Genomic DNA, 14,665 nt, shown 5'->3' on the forward strand with positions numbered 1-14,665 from the left:
GAGGCAGGGAGGTGGCGAGTCCATTTCCGTAATTATACCATTGAGTGTCTGGAAACCGCAAATGAGCACTTCGGAAACCAAATTACAGTCCTTGCAGGTGGGAGGGCGAGGCAGCGAGCAGCAGCTTCTGACCAGGCCGTCAAAACAACCAAGGCTGCGGGAGGTGCAGTCCCGGTGCGTGGGGGGCGCTGGGGCGGCTGAGGCGTCCCCCCACTGCACCTGTGGCGGGTAGTCTGACCTCAGGCAGGGCCAGAACGGATTCCTGGAAAGCGCTCACCTCACGGTGCTGGCCCCACCTCGGGGCACTGGGCTCACAACCCTGGCCACGCTCACCACCTCCTGAGGACACCCTGGCCATGGACACTCAAGCCCTCCCAGAACTAGTGTCGCAGACCTGACGCCTAAGGACAAGCCAGCCATTGTCGTCCGAAGGGACAGAGAAACAGCTTCCTCCAGCACACCCTGCAAGTCGGGTGGGGAGCGGAGGGGCTGGCAACTATGGCCCTAAGCACTTTCCAGTCTCACAGGCCCTCCATGACCTTATCTACACACCATGGGGATGCTCATAGAGCTCTTGGTGATTTGCTGTGGGAATATCCTTAAAGAAGCTAACCCAGGAGGTGGCACCCAGGAATTCTCAATAGACAATAGCTGTTATCATTATTCTTACTCCAAGTTTATCCCTCTATCTCTCTATCTCCCACCTCCCGGACCGGCTTAGCAACCCCCTGTGTCTTCTTCCCCCATTCTCTGACACCCAGAGGGCAGCCAAGGTGCTGAGTTCTGCTCCAGAAAGTGTCCCGAGTGCAGGAATACCCTTAATACGTAGGGCCTGCCCTGGACCCCACTTTAGCGGGCTCTGCTCTGGCCCTCTCCAGCTGCCTTCTCCCCAGAGAGCATGGCGTCTTCAGGCCCACAGAGACAAACTCCCCTGGAGCCATGCTCCCCTGCTAGACGAGCTTAGGTCATTCAGAACTAGAATCTCCTGCCTGTGCCTCAACCCCACACCCAGGGCCGTGCACAACTCTTCCCCAGTCCCTCCTCCGGGACACACTGCTTGGCTGGCGGCCACTGCTCTGGGCTGCCGTAGCTGCACTTGGAGCTTGGACACGCAGGCTGGGTTGCATGAGATTCTGGTGCCAGGTCAGTGCCCAAGAAGGAAGAGAAAGGGGTGGGTGCCAGTTAGGCACACTCCCCGCTGCCACATTCCGCCCTGGACTCTGAGGGGTCTGATCCTCCATCCGAGGCGGGCCTGCTGGTCTGGAAGTTGCGCAGACAAGAAGGTCTTGGTTGGTTTCGAGGAGGAGGCAAAGTTTCAGAAACTTGGGCTCAAATACATCAGTCTGGGCCATAAGGTGAAGAAAGGAGGAGACAAGCACTCTTGGGCTAGGAAATGAAACTCGATCAGAGTCCCCAGTGACCCCTAGACCTGTGGTTTCCTAGGTCATTTCAGTTCCTGCTAAGAGCAACGGCTAAGAGCCGTGGTGGTGATCGCCTCGAGCATGGCCCTCATCTCCCGTCTCAGCCACAGCAGTGCAAGGAGGTAGTTCCTATTATTCTTCCCACTTTGTAGGAGAAACTCGCAGCGTGGCTGGGGAACTTGCTGGAAGCGGCAACCCTGGCAGGTAGTTCTGGGGCCAGCACCCCCAGCCCCGAGGCATCACCCCCATGTCATCACTCCCTGCACTGAACAGCATCCCCTTTCCTATTGCTTTTGATGATTTTCTAAGGCTTTGTAGAGGAGAGAGTGGCTTTATCCTTGCTGTTTAGAGAAGACCCTGAGATACAGAGACATCGCACGATAGATGCTAAGACAGGGCCCACACTTGAGGCGTTTTCACGCGTCTGGAGCTAATGCAGAAAGGTTTTGCAATGTAGCTTGTGTGTGTGTGACTAAGTGTTATTTAACCTACAGGAATGAACCTTTTCTGCAAAGTGTCCTTCCTTCTGTTAAATTTCCCTTTTATGAAATTATATAGGCAGGGTTGGTAATTGTTGCTTTATTTGATGTCGCATTTGGGCAAAATAAAAGGCTGGCAGCCCTCACGTCTGATCTGAAATCCTAGCTGATCATGGGGTCTCAGTTTCCACCTTTGGCCGGGAGTCCCAGGGCTTCATGAGCAGCTCACCACACCTCGGAGCCCACCGCCTCCCCCTAGGTGGGAGATGCCCTTTGTCACTGTGGAAGAAGGGGGTTCAGGGAGTGTCCCGGGCCTGTGCTGACCAGCCTGCCGAGGATGTGCAGAGGGAGCACCGGCCTCTCTGGTCAGGGGGTGCGGTGCCCCCCCAACTCTCTGTCCCAAACTTTCCTCAGCCTGCGTGGCCCCCTCCCTGAACCTCCACTTGCCTGTTTGGAGGGGGCGGAAATCAAACAAGAATCTGCCCACCACCCACTTTTGTTCATTATCCCTTGGGAGGTCAAAATCCATGACTCAGGGGCCTCCCCAGTGGCACAGCGGTTGAGCACTGGGTTGAGAAGCTGCCCGCAGCCTCTGCAGCGCTGGTTCGATCCCCGGCTGCTCCCCGGCCACCGGAGGAGGGTCCCACATGGCGCGCAGACCTCTCCTGCCGCCCGCTGCTCCCCTCAGCAGTGTACTTCGGTCCTTCTGCCTGCTCTGCTCCCCGCTCTGGCTCTGGTGAATTCTCTCACCCTCCCGCGCTTCTGACTGTACCCAGTGCTTGTATAAATAAATAAATAAATCTTTTATAAATAAATAAATAAATAAATAAAAATCCATGACTCAGGCACCTGTGATTTGCTTTGAGGATTTTCCATGAAATCGCAGAGGCCCCACTCTCCTGATTTGGCTGGATTCCAGGCCGACCCAAACCAGATCTATTCAAACCAGAAAAAAATCAGGCCCAAGTGCCGGGAGGTAGTTTGTGGAGGATGAAGGGGTCTGTTTCTGGTGAAGGGAAATACCCCCGTGGTCCCTGTGCTTCTGCCGATGCTCCGCGGCCTGCCCTCCGGGGTTGGGTGGGAGACAGCGTCTCTCCTGCCCACTGACATGGGCACTGATAGCGACGGCCAAGAAAAGGAGAAACTCAGGCTTGAAAAATCTCTTTTCTCCTCAATCAGGAGTTGTGATAAGACCACAGTCAGATGAGAGGATGTCAGGGGCTCAGGGCCCTGGGGTTGATTTCCAGGACCTGAGGCTCCCCGCCCTGGGAAGGCCCAGGGTGAGCAAACCAGGAAAGGGACAGGCTGGCAGGTAACGCGCGAGTGACGGGGAGTCGACGGGGCACAACTTCTCTCAGGACAGGCTGCGAGATGGGAGGACACTGGCGTCTCCTCAGAGGATGCTCAAGAAAAGAAGAGACATGTCTGCTGGGAGAGGCACCTTCAGCTCCCTGGACTGGCCACCCTGCCAGTGTCTGAAGAGAGGACAGTGCGCAGAAAGGCTGCTTGTGTGGCTGGGCACATCTCTGTCCTGCTTCTCCAGATTCTTGGGGTTTGTTTAGATGCTTCCATCACCAGAGCCCAGTTTCCCAGGATAAACTCCCACCCTGGTCTGCGTCAGCCCAGGCCCACACTGGCCCTGCCGTCCCGCCCACCACCAGCTCCTCGCAGCCTCCCTCCACATGCCCGCCTGCTCCTGCCCCAGGAGTTCTGCCCAGGAGCCCAGCGCCGCAAGGGAGCAAGAGTGGAGCTTGTTCTAGGACACCATTCGGGGGCTCGAGCTCTGAGGTTGACAGGTGCCAGCGCGGCCAGAGGCCAGAGCCTCGGCAGGAGGCCTGCAGCGGGAACAGACGGGTTCCAGGCACCCTGCAGGTGGGGTGAGCCCGGCCAGTGCCTGAGATCCTGAGGCCCAAGCTTCAGAGGAGGGAGCGTGGCAGACGCTCCTGCGGGGACTGGGCAGCGAGCCTGCAGGGCATCAGGGTGTGGTGGAAACGCACAGCAGCAGGCTGGCAGGAGCGAGGTTCCCACGCCAGCAGCAGGATGGCCGTGTGGAGAGTGTGGGCTTTAGGGAGACAGACCCATGGAAGCTTGGCTCTGTGTACTGACTTCGTGGGTCCAGGGCTGAGCATCAGAGCTGATGCCCGTGACATGCCCGGCCCAGGAGGTTCTGGCCCCTGGAGGTGCTCAAAAACCTGTTTCCACTCCCTCCTCTTAGACCCGCATCTGCTACTCAGATCTGAAGTGTGGGAAGGGCCAGGGGATCAGGTTTCACAGGTGGAGACAAGCAGCTGAGCCGTGGTCAAGGTCAGGAGGACTCAGCCCCTCAATGGCCTTCCCTGGGTGCCTTGTGGAGGCCCCTTTTGCTCTCCATGCCTGGATGTCCTAAGGGTGACAGCCTCCACATCCACGGCCAGCCTGAGCCACACAGCAGCCCCTGGGAATCCCCCGCCATGCTGCAGCCCCCTGAGCAAGGGGCCCCAAGGACCAGCATCTAAGCACAGTGGCAGCTTGAGTCAGAGCCTGTGAGGGACGTGCCAGCACAGAGCACGCAGGGGACGGTGCTGGAAAGTACTAGTTAAGCTCCCCAAAGGGGAGCTAAGAAAAGGTCTCGGAAACATGGGGCACTGGGCAAGCCTCCAGGTCTTTCACCCCTGAGTTTGAGGAAAAGGCACATGTCCTGGCCCAATCCTCTCTCCCCTCCTCCCTTACCCTTGGCCAAGCCCAGTGCCTCTACCCCTGGGAGGCCCTGCCCTCACCCCTCAGCCCCATTTCAGGCCTAGTGCTCTCTCTGGTCAGTCTCTGTCTCCAGCCAAGAGAGCCCAGCATCGCCATCACACCTGGTGACTGGCCTCCTGAGCTTCAGTTCCTCTCTGTGGTCTGAGAGACCAGGCACGGGCAGCAGGGGGCCCTTTCCATTACGGGAGCCCATGTCAAGTGTCCTGGGCCCTGGGGCTGCCCGTTAGTCTTGTGCTCCTGTCTGGATTCAGCGTCTATGTTTGCACCTCATGTTTGCACCAGTTTTTCCTCTGCCTGCACCTTTCCCAAGGGGCTCCTTCTGCCTATAGGGCCAGAAGCTTCCAGAGTGCCAGGAGCGTAACTGAGGGGTGATCATTTTGCTTTTTCTTTCTCCTGCATCCTGTCTGCAGAGCATCACTGAGCTGTGGGGCGAAGACAGCAGCACAGGGGCCCGGGGTGAAGGCAGGACTCGGGGCCCATCACAGTGCCCCCCACCCTGGGGCTAGATCCCTTTCCTGCCCTTCACCTCTGCTCATGCCCCAGGCCCCACCACCACGCCGTGTCTCAGCAATTGGCCGTGGCATAAAAAGTCTAGGTTATTAAGCACGAGTTTGCTTTCTATGAGTGTTTTCTTTTTATGAGGCGTTAGTCCATCCCTGTGTCTCTGTCAGAGCTCACCCTGTCAATGGTAACCCCTCGATGCCACCTCCGCTCCCCTACCCCAAAACCTCGCTGCAGGTGCTAGGGTTTCAACCTCTCCTTCTCCCGACTCCATTCCTGCAGACTGCGCCGGGCACGACGCTCTCGCTACCCCCTACTTCCTGCATGGATACCTGTCAGCAGAGCCCTGCCTTCCTGCCAGGAGAAGCCAGTTCTCAGGAAGCAGCCAGGGTTCCTGTCAGGACCAGGACCATCCAGGACACAGACCAGGCACATACACCCTCCCTGCCTCACCTGCCTTCTCCCCAACTTTCTCCCAGCTCTGCTTCACACCCCGTCTCCCTGCATCCCCCGGGTGCCCCGCCCCCCTGGCATGTGCACCCCGAGAGCACCCAGAAGCACAGGCCGTGCGGGTGGAGCGCAGCGAGTGCCGTGTGTGTCTGCGCGCAGCACGCGGGGCCTGCTGGTGGGAGCAGGAGCAGAGGCCCACGCGCGCACCTGGACTACTCCGAGACCACGCCATCAGATCGTGCTGTTTATTGAGGATGCCATGGGGAGGTCTTTGGGAATAAAGGAGAGGTAGACGGTGCCCCCTCCTCTCTGCTGCGTGCGGGAGGGGCGGACAGACCCTGAGCTGTGCTTGGTTCCACTCAGAATGGGCGTGAGGCTGAGCCGGGGTGGGGTGGGGACCGACTGCTCTTGGCTGCTTGGTCTTCAGTTCTTCTTTCCTTGAACCCAGAGCCAGCACAGGCAGGAACCGGGTCAAAGCCCGCAGTGTGAGGAGGAAGCCTCATCTGAGATCCACGGGCCAGGCAGATTAGTCAGCAGCCGAGCCAGAGGACTGAAGACTGGTTGCCAGGGCTTGAGCCGGGGGCTCAGCGAGGAGGTGGGCACCAGCACGTTCAGGAAGGAACTTCACCGAGCTCAGCTGTCCACACCTGCCCAGGCTCAGGAAGGCACGGGCTGAGGGAGGAGGGCAGCCAAGGCCAGCAGGGTGGGGGTGAGGTTGACAGCAGGCTGGTGGGGCGGGGAAGCGGCTGACTGGGCTGGGAGAGCACATGTGGAGCAGGGGGTGGCGGACGGCATGGAGCAGTGTTCTCTACCGACTGGCTTTCTTGGAGGGGGCGCTCAGACTGGAGCCCTTCCCCAGGGTATCCTTGTAGTCGCTGGCACCGCCCCGGCTCCGGCCCTCCCCACCGCGGACGCTGCACACGCCAGAGATGCAGCTGGTGCTGTTGGCCACGTAGCCGCCGCTGACGGAGCTGGGCCGGAAGCCGTTGCCACTGGTGCTGCTGATGATGGCTGCAGGGTTGGGGGTGGGGGGTGAGAGAGAAAGAGAGAGTCAGCACCCCAGGCAGAGCGGCAGTGGGATCGGAGGAGGCTGCCCGTCCTCAGGACAGACTAGGGTTTTCTTGGACAATGGGTCAGATGGGGTCTCTGGCTGTAGCCACCCCAACCCCCAGGGAAAATACCCTAGAAAGAGCTCCCCATGCCCTTACCCTGCCTAATCCAGCTTTAACCAATCTGGATGGTTCTTAACTCTCAGATGTCCTGCTGTGCCAGGGGCCCAGGGGCCACTAAGGTCCCTCTTTTTTGCTAAGCTTCTTAGACTCCAACCTCTCCTGCTGTTAACTACCCATGGATGCACCTTTCAGAAGCTCAGATTTAACTCTCTCTGTACTGCTGAGAAGCCCAACGGTTCACATTGTGAGCTTGGCCTCCCAAGTTCCCGTTCACAGTTTACCTCAGCACCTTAATTCCTGGGCTCAGCACCACCCGCAAGGCTGGCTACCCAGGTCTCACACAACCATGATCGCTTTCTTGCCCAACATCCTCTGCTTCCCAGCCCTGCGGGGACAGCCTTCCTTGCTGCCATCCCCAGGCAAGAGGAGGCCGAGAGACAAGGAGGAGGCAGCCCTGGGCGGGCGTCAGGAGGCCTGATGGTTGCCCGTGACTGCCTGTGTGATCTCAGGCAGAGCTTTTTCCTCTCTGAGTCTGAGATGCTCATCTACACACACTGGGGATGACTAAGGCTGTTTCCAGTCGGAAAATCCTGCAATGTTTGGTGCAAGCAGATGAGTACTTACAGATGCTGACAGGGGAGGGAAATTCTCCTGACATCCTGTTAGGGAGAGAAATAAAATAAGAGTGAGCCGTCACTCTACCCATGGTTTATTAACTTCCATGACGGTGCCCTGACCAGCCTGACATGGGGTTCTGAATCCAACTGGCACCTCTGGAAATCCTGTGGCTTCATAGGCACAAGCAGAGTCTAAGAAGCTGTGGAGGCCACTCCTGAATCTTTGGGATAACCAAGCAACAACTCAAGTCGAAAAGCAGTTGGCATGAGGTGTTGTGGGGGTGACAAGGACACTTCCCCAGGTCAGGCCTAGACACTGAGCCTTTCTGACTCTCAAGAACTCTGGGGGCACTGGAGTGGCTGCCCTGGGCCTCCTCCGACAGGCCCGCACTGCACCAGGATGGGTGAAGAAGATGGACAAGAAGGCGTAACATAGTAATGGTGGGGCTTGGGGGACAAAGGGCCCAGCATCTGGGCCCAAGTTGTGAGCATTAAGTGAGCTAATCCACACAGCAAGGCCCTGGTGCGAAGCAAGCAATGACATCTGGGTGGGATTAATACTATTATTATTCCTTCCCGACCACCCCTTCCCTACCCAAGAACTCTTTTCTGGGTTAGGAGGTCTTAGCTTTCTCCGTTGGTCCTTCCCCAACCCTTCGCGCCCTCCTGCCAGAGCCGCCCGCACCTGCACTCCTCGCCCTCCAGCAGCTTGCGGTAGGTGGCAATCTCCATGTCCAGGGCCAGCTTCAGGCTCATGAGCTCCTGGTGCTCCCGCAGCATCCGGGCCAGCTCCTCCTTGCTCTGGTGCAGGGCACCCTCCAGTTCGTCCAGCTTGGCCCGGGCATCCTTCAGGGCGCTGTCCCCTCGCTGCTCGGCATCGGCGATGGCCGTCTCCAGGTTGGAGGCCTAAGGAGGATTTGGAGAAGTTGGGAAAATGGGAGGGGTCTGGAGTCACCACATCCAAATCCCACTGGTTCTTCCCGGCCTGAGCAGAGGCAGCAGCTCCACCTGTGCCACCCCTGCTCCTCTTCTAGGCTGGGATCCATCCTAGTGCTCGTAGGTCCTCCCTGAGCTCTGACCCACTGCCTTGGGCCCAGATGCTGGTGGTTATGAAAAACAGTGTGCGCTGCGCTCCTGCGATGACCTCGCCTGGCACCACGGCAGCGCGGGGCAAAGCCTCGCTGCGCTGCCGACAGTCAGGAGCTGGGCCTTCTGCTCTGCATGTTTAAAGTCTGGCAGGAGAGAGCGTTGGGATATGGTGCTGCCTGGACAGCGACAGTGGCTGCCTGGGCACATGGGCTGCGGGTGTAGGGAAGGAGCTTCCCTGGGACCAACCGCTCACAGGTGCTGCCATACGCCCGGCACCACACTCAGCCCTTCACAAGCCCCTTCTTTGCCTCACCTCACCTGCTCCTTCCAACACCTGGGCAGTGAAGACAGGTAACTTGCCCGGTGTCGCAGAGCTAGGAGGTATAAGCCCGTAGCAGAGTGGGAAGAGCGCTGAATAAGGAGACCTGGGTTTGCATCACGGCCCTGCCACTGAGCAGCAGAGCCACCCACTGCACCTCTCTCCTAGCCTCAGTTTCCCCATCATAACATTGGGTGACACTCACCTCACAGGTCTTTGTGAGGCTCTGGCATGATAAATCAGAGGAATGGCTGCTCTGCTTATTATTTATGGGCATCTTGCCTTTCTGCCTATGGAAGCTGAGATTGGAGCCCACGCTCCTGAGTGCTGAGTAAGGCCTGAATAAACACAGGCGGCAATTTCATGGCACTCTTTGAGACCACTCCACCTCCATCCTGTCGTCAACAAGTGTCTAGTGAGCTGCTACTATGGATGCCAGGAGAGCAATGGGAACAAAGCAGCCAGCTCCCTGGCCCTTCTAGTCTGCAGAAGAAGGGGCAGGCAGGTGTTGGCCAGTTACAGAAGTGTGACCACAGAGGCCCAGGTGCTAAGAGAGCACACTCATTGGGACTGGGGACGGAGGATGTGGGCCTAGGCCAGCCTGGGGGGTGAGAGAGGCTTCTGGGGCAGGGGATTTCAGCAGAGACCCCTGGGGTGAGGCTATCACCTCATGACCCATGAGCAGAAAGTGGCCAGAGACGTAGGGGGCTGGCATCTAACTCACCCCCCTCCACCGGTGCCACCCAGCCCAGGACCCAGACTGCCAGTTCCCTCACCTGCTTCTTCACGTTCTCAATCTCTGAGCGCAGCCTCTGGATGAGCCGGGTGAGCTCGGAGATTTCATTCTTGGTGTTCTTGAGGTCGTCCCCATGCCGGCCGGCTGCCAGCTGCAGCTCTTGGAACTGGGACCCCAAAGCACAGAGCCAAGGATGAGCACAAGGACCGGTATGTATCCTGGGCATGCAGGACGTCTCAGGGGTGCCATGTTATGGGGGGCAGGGCATGTGAACTGGACATTCTCTCTGTTCCGGGAACAACCAGGCCCAGCCTCTCACATGCTGGGGTCACCTTCCCCAGCCCAGCCCAGCCCCAGCCCCGCTCACCTTGGTCTGGTAGAGGGCCTCGGCCTCAGCCTTGCTCTTCAGGGCAATATCCTCGTACTGGTTGCGGACCTCGTCGATGATGCTGTCCAGGTTCAGATCACGGTTGTTGTCCATGGACAGGATGACGGACATGTCACTGATGTGGGACTGGATCTGAGCAATCTCCTGCAGGGCACATGGGGACAGTCTCAGAACTTGACTGCTGTCAACTCCTGGCCGCAAGGTGACTAAATCCCAGTGATGCCAACTTAGAGGCCCCCAAGCAAGACTGTTGCCCCTGGTCAAATCGTGATCCCTCTGGACCCCTACAAGCCCCTGCTGCCATGGGGCAGGCTCATTTCCTTCCCACCCAGAGGGTGGAGATTGAGGAGCCCAGGGCTGAAGTGGGAGGAGAGTGGCTAACAGCCCCCCCAGAACAGTCTTTCCCACAAGCTGCCCTCTGAGGTGGGGAGTAGGAGGCAGACTTACTCCTTCGTAGAGACACTTCAAGAAATTGACCTCCTGGTTCATGAAGTCCACCTTGGCCTGCAGTTCCACTTTACTGACGTAAGCCGCATCCACATCCTGAAAGATGCCCCAGCCACACCCTGGTCACTGCGGCTGCAGCACAGCAGGCAACACCCACCCCTGCCTGGGTGCCTGGCACAGGGAAGCTGCCCAATGCTCTTTGGAGGCTCATGGGAAGTGAGGGAGCAAATAGCCTAGTCCTGCCCACCCTGAGAATTCACTCCCTCAGCAGGACACTTGCCCCTGGCAGGAAGGGGACCGGCCAGGCCACCACTAGCCACCCTTCTGACATCTGAGCCAGGCCCCACAGCTGCGGAGAGCCCTGTATGTCCTCACCATGAGCAAACCTCATCCACATCAAACACTCCAGAAGGCCTGAAAACAAAACCTGCCCAATTTGTGGCTCCTTCCCTGCGCAGTGTCTCAGGGTGGCTTCCCTGCCTTCCCCTCACTATTTCTGAAAGGGGTCACTTCCTCAGAGCAGAGCACGCTGGCCAGGCCAGCCCCTCTGGGCCCAGGCCAGCCCCGGCTCAGAGCCTGCCTCCCCTCACCTTCTTAAGCAGCACAAAGTCGTTCTCCGCAGCTGCCCGCTTGTTGATTTCCTCTTCATACCTGCGGGGACACCGGGCTTGGTCAGTAAACACATCTCCCCGAGAACCCCGTTTGCCCAGAAGACCCTGTGCCTGTCAGAGGGCACAGGCACTGAGGGGCTGGCCTGGGCCCGTGGCCAGGAAGGCTTCCCGGAGCAGGGACAATGGTACACACGTTTGGAGAAGAACATTGAAGGTCTGACTTCAAAAACGAAGAAGGCGCATGTAGAGCGAATGTCCCGTGGGAAATCTCAAAGGAAGCAAGAAGCAACCTCCTCCCTCAAAATTTGAATAAAACTTTAGAATGAAAAGGGCTTCCTCACTCCCAGTACAGTGCTGGGACGTGAATGGATTTAAGCCCCTTTTAACCAATGAAGACAGAGAAGCTCTGGGGACACATGAGTGGTTTACCCAAGGTTTCCTTCACCCCAGAGACAGAGAGAACGAGAGAGCTAGCTGGCCACTGCCCAGCTAGCTGGACACTTGTCCTAAGTGCCCAGCCAGAGGCTGGAGGAACGGGGAACAAGTTTGAGAGTTTGGGGTGAGACTCTTCTTGGTATGAGCAGGACACAGCCCACCGCCTCCCATTCTTTAAGTAAGAAGCTCTCCTCCAGGATGAGCTCAGAGGGACAGGACAGTTGTCCAAGCCGGACCCCCCCACCCCTCACCTCTTCTTGTAGTCCTCCACCACGTCCCGCGTGTTCCGCAGCTCCGAGTCCAGCCTCACCCTGTCCCCGGACAGCGTCTCCAGCTGCTTGCGCAGGTTGCTGATGTAGCCCTCGAGGATGGGCTCCAGGTTGTTCTTGCAGTTGTTGAGGTCCAGCTGCTGCAGCAGCTCCCACTTGGTCTCCAGCACCTGGTTCTGCTGCTCCAGGAACCGCACCTGAGACCCAACAGAACTAGTTGTGTCCCGGCACGTCACACCAGGCCCTCAGTGGCCGCTGTGCAGAGTCTTCAACCTGCATTTCCTCCTTTGGCCCTCACAAGAGTTGCAGAAGGTGGACAAATCCTTCACTACAATTGATGGGAAGGAAGGTGAGGCACAGAGATGTTTACCTCCTCCCAAAGTTTAAAAAAGAGGAGCCAGAGCTGAACCTAGACATGACTCCCCGTCACCCTGCATCCAGCTACTCAGAGCCCAGCATGGCCAAACCAGCACAGCTCAGACGAGCCTGAAAACACCAGGACGGGGTCAGGCTGGGACCCCACTGGAAAGGCTGGCCATTCTGAAGAAGGAAGGGTGTCTTCATTGTGTGGCATGTCAAGTTCTACAGGCTCAGTGGGCCAAGAACTTCCGGTCTGAATTCCTGCGTCAGGCTCTCACCCCACCTGTTCCTTCTCCCCTCATCCTGCGCCTCAGAACCATCTTCCCCAGAGCAAGTGTAGACGTGGATGGAGCTTCTTGTGCCAGGGGGACCTTGCCTGGCCAGAAAACTGACCCGAGGGAGTGGATCTGCAAACACCTCTCTGGTTTGGTTCGGGGAGGCACAGATTTTAGAATGTGGCTTCCCTTTATCTGAGCAGAGCTACTAAATAACTGAAATGAAGTTGTGTCCTCTAAAGTCAGACACAGGAAAGCAGAAAGCTGTCTGGGTACACTGTTGGGATGCTGGGACGGGGCAGCCACCGAGCAGCTTGCCTCCAGTGGTCCCACCCAGCATTTGGTTTCATTTAACCAATCCTGACTTTTTCATGTCTATCTACCAGGTGGGCATTAAGCACAGGGTAAACCTATACCTGGGATACTGCAACCCACATCTGGACCAGACACTGGATCTGGACCTCTGTTAGGATGCCTGGAGCTACGGGACTGTCCTCCTCTAGAGACCGAAATCAGCTGGGACCCGTGCATGCCTCAGCCTGCTTCCGCCCCACCCAGGCAGCTGTCTTTGTTCACAGAGGTGACCACCTTCACGTTCATTTCTCTTTCCAGGCCTCCAGATTTTACCCCTTAATGAGATTGGACCAGCCCAGCCAAAGGTCAGTCTACTCCCTTCCCCCAACCCTCCCTCAGGACACTTCGATCTTCCAGATGTGAAAGGCTCAGAGAAGAGGCCACAGAGGCAAGCAGAGCAGACCCTGACGTACAGAGGAGCTGCGCTCTGGTGGCCACTGACCCTCTCAGGCACCGACTTTGTCCTGGGTTGACCTGTCCTTGGTGCCTGTTGTCATGTAGCCAACGCAGCCCTCTAGTCCCCAGGATTGGGTCTGGGGCAGGAGGCGGCGCCCAGGTTCCCCTCCCTCCCCCTGATGACCTTGGCATGGCGGTTATCTCCTGCTCTTGCTGACTCATCAAGTGGGAACAACAATTTCTTATCTACCGAAAGTCAAGTCAGCGTCTATCTAAGCTGCACGATCTCTCCAGGCCTCTTCCATGCCTTTGATTCCTCCCTCTCGGTACCCTGCCCCTCACTTTCCAGAGATGAAAATGATAACAGCAAGAACCACCATCTGGAGAGTACCTAGTATGTGGCAGGCGTTATGCCAAGATCTCACATGCATTTTCTTTCATGCACCAGGCAAGGACCCCAAGAGATAGCTCGTTACCTGCATCACAGACATGAGGATAACCAACTCTCCACAGCACACACTGCTAAGTGAAGGGGCTAGGGGCCAGCGCCAGGCCCCAGCAGTGCCCCGTGAGTATCTCCTCCCCATCTTGCTGCCCCGCCTCTGGAGAGCTCCTCGGCCAATGGAACTGAACCCAGACGAGGCTCCCCATCACCCACTGCCGTGGCCAAGTCACCCCTAAAAGACCTCGCACTGATACACCTGCTCCATTGGTCATATGATGAGTGGATGACAAGCTTCTCCCTCTGCTCTAGGGCAGAGTCCCTCTCACTGACTGTTTCTATACAAAGCCAGTGTCAGTCTTGAGCTTAGCAATGACACCCAGCTGTCCCTTAAGTAAGAGGCAGGCTCTTCCCTTTGGGGCTCCTGCAGGTAACCCTGGTAAACCTCTGCCAGTTGCAGCTTATACCTTCTCTTGGGAAACACTCTACAGGGAATCTTAGATAAATCGCCCTGATGGTAGATAGTACCTGCCTTGTCCATAGCCAGTGCGCCCTCATGTCTAACCCAACCCCTCCTGCTGTAACAGCAGCGCACGTTCCAAAGGGCACTCACAGTTTCCCCGGCCCTAGCAGACCCACCTTGTCGATGAAGGAGGCGAACTTGTTGTTCAGAGCCTTGATCTGCTCCCGCTCCTGGGCGCGCACCTTCTGGATCTCGGGGTCCAGCTCCACGTTGAGGGGGGCCAGGAGGCTCTCGTTGACAGTGACTTGGTGGATGCCCCCTGGAGGGCACACGGTTGGACACGAGGGCCCCAGGGCCACGCTGCCAAACATGCTGCCCGCAAAGCCGCTGGCCCGGCCCCGGCCAAACCCGAAACCACTCTTCCCGCTGCCACCGGCCATGTTGAGGGAGATGGTCCGGATGCCCCCCAGGCTGTAGAGGCTCCGGCTGCCAAAGCCCCCGCTGAGCCCTTTGCCTCCTGCCCGGTAGGAGGACGAGCTGCCCCCTGAGAGCACGGCCGAGCAGCCACTGAAGCCCCCCTTGGTGGCAGCTCCCGACTTGCAGGTGAATTGGCGGCTCATGTTGCTGGAGGAGATGAAGCAGAAGGTGCAGAAGGGACGGAGGTCAGTTCCCACACAGGTGCTCAGGTCGCAATGAGGACTGGCA

General features: G+C 58.0%; 1 protein-coding gene across 1 annotated transcript; it reads right to left on the minus strand.

The window, feature by feature from the left end:
• Positions 1-6,395: 6,395 nt before the first annotated feature.
• Positions 6,396-14,633, minus strand: LOC119247961 (keratin, type II cytoskeletal 71). Its single transcript, XM_037514795.1, has 9 exons — positions 14,137-14,633; positions 11,653-11,867; positions 10,946-11,006; positions 10,356-10,451; positions 9,888-10,052; positions 9,561-9,686; positions 8,062-8,282; positions 7,384-7,418; positions 6,396-6,598 (listed from the first exon to the last, which is right to left on the minus strand). The coding sequence occupies exons 1-9, from the start codon at positions 14,578-14,580 to the stop codon at positions 6,396-6,398; spliced, it is 1,566 nt and encodes a 521-aa protein (XP_037370692.1). The 5' UTR covers positions 14,581-14,633.
• Between the last annotated feature and the right edge of the window lie 32 nt (positions 14,634-14,665).

Source organism: Talpa occidentalis, unplaced genomic scaffold (genome assembly GCF_014898055.3).
Source record: "Talpa occidentalis isolate TD23 unplaced genomic scaffold, MPIMG_talOcc4v2.1 talOcc4.16, whole genome shotgun sequence".
Taxonomy (NCBI): Eukaryota; Metazoa; Chordata; class Mammalia; order Eulipotyphla; family Talpidae; genus Talpa; species Talpa occidentalis.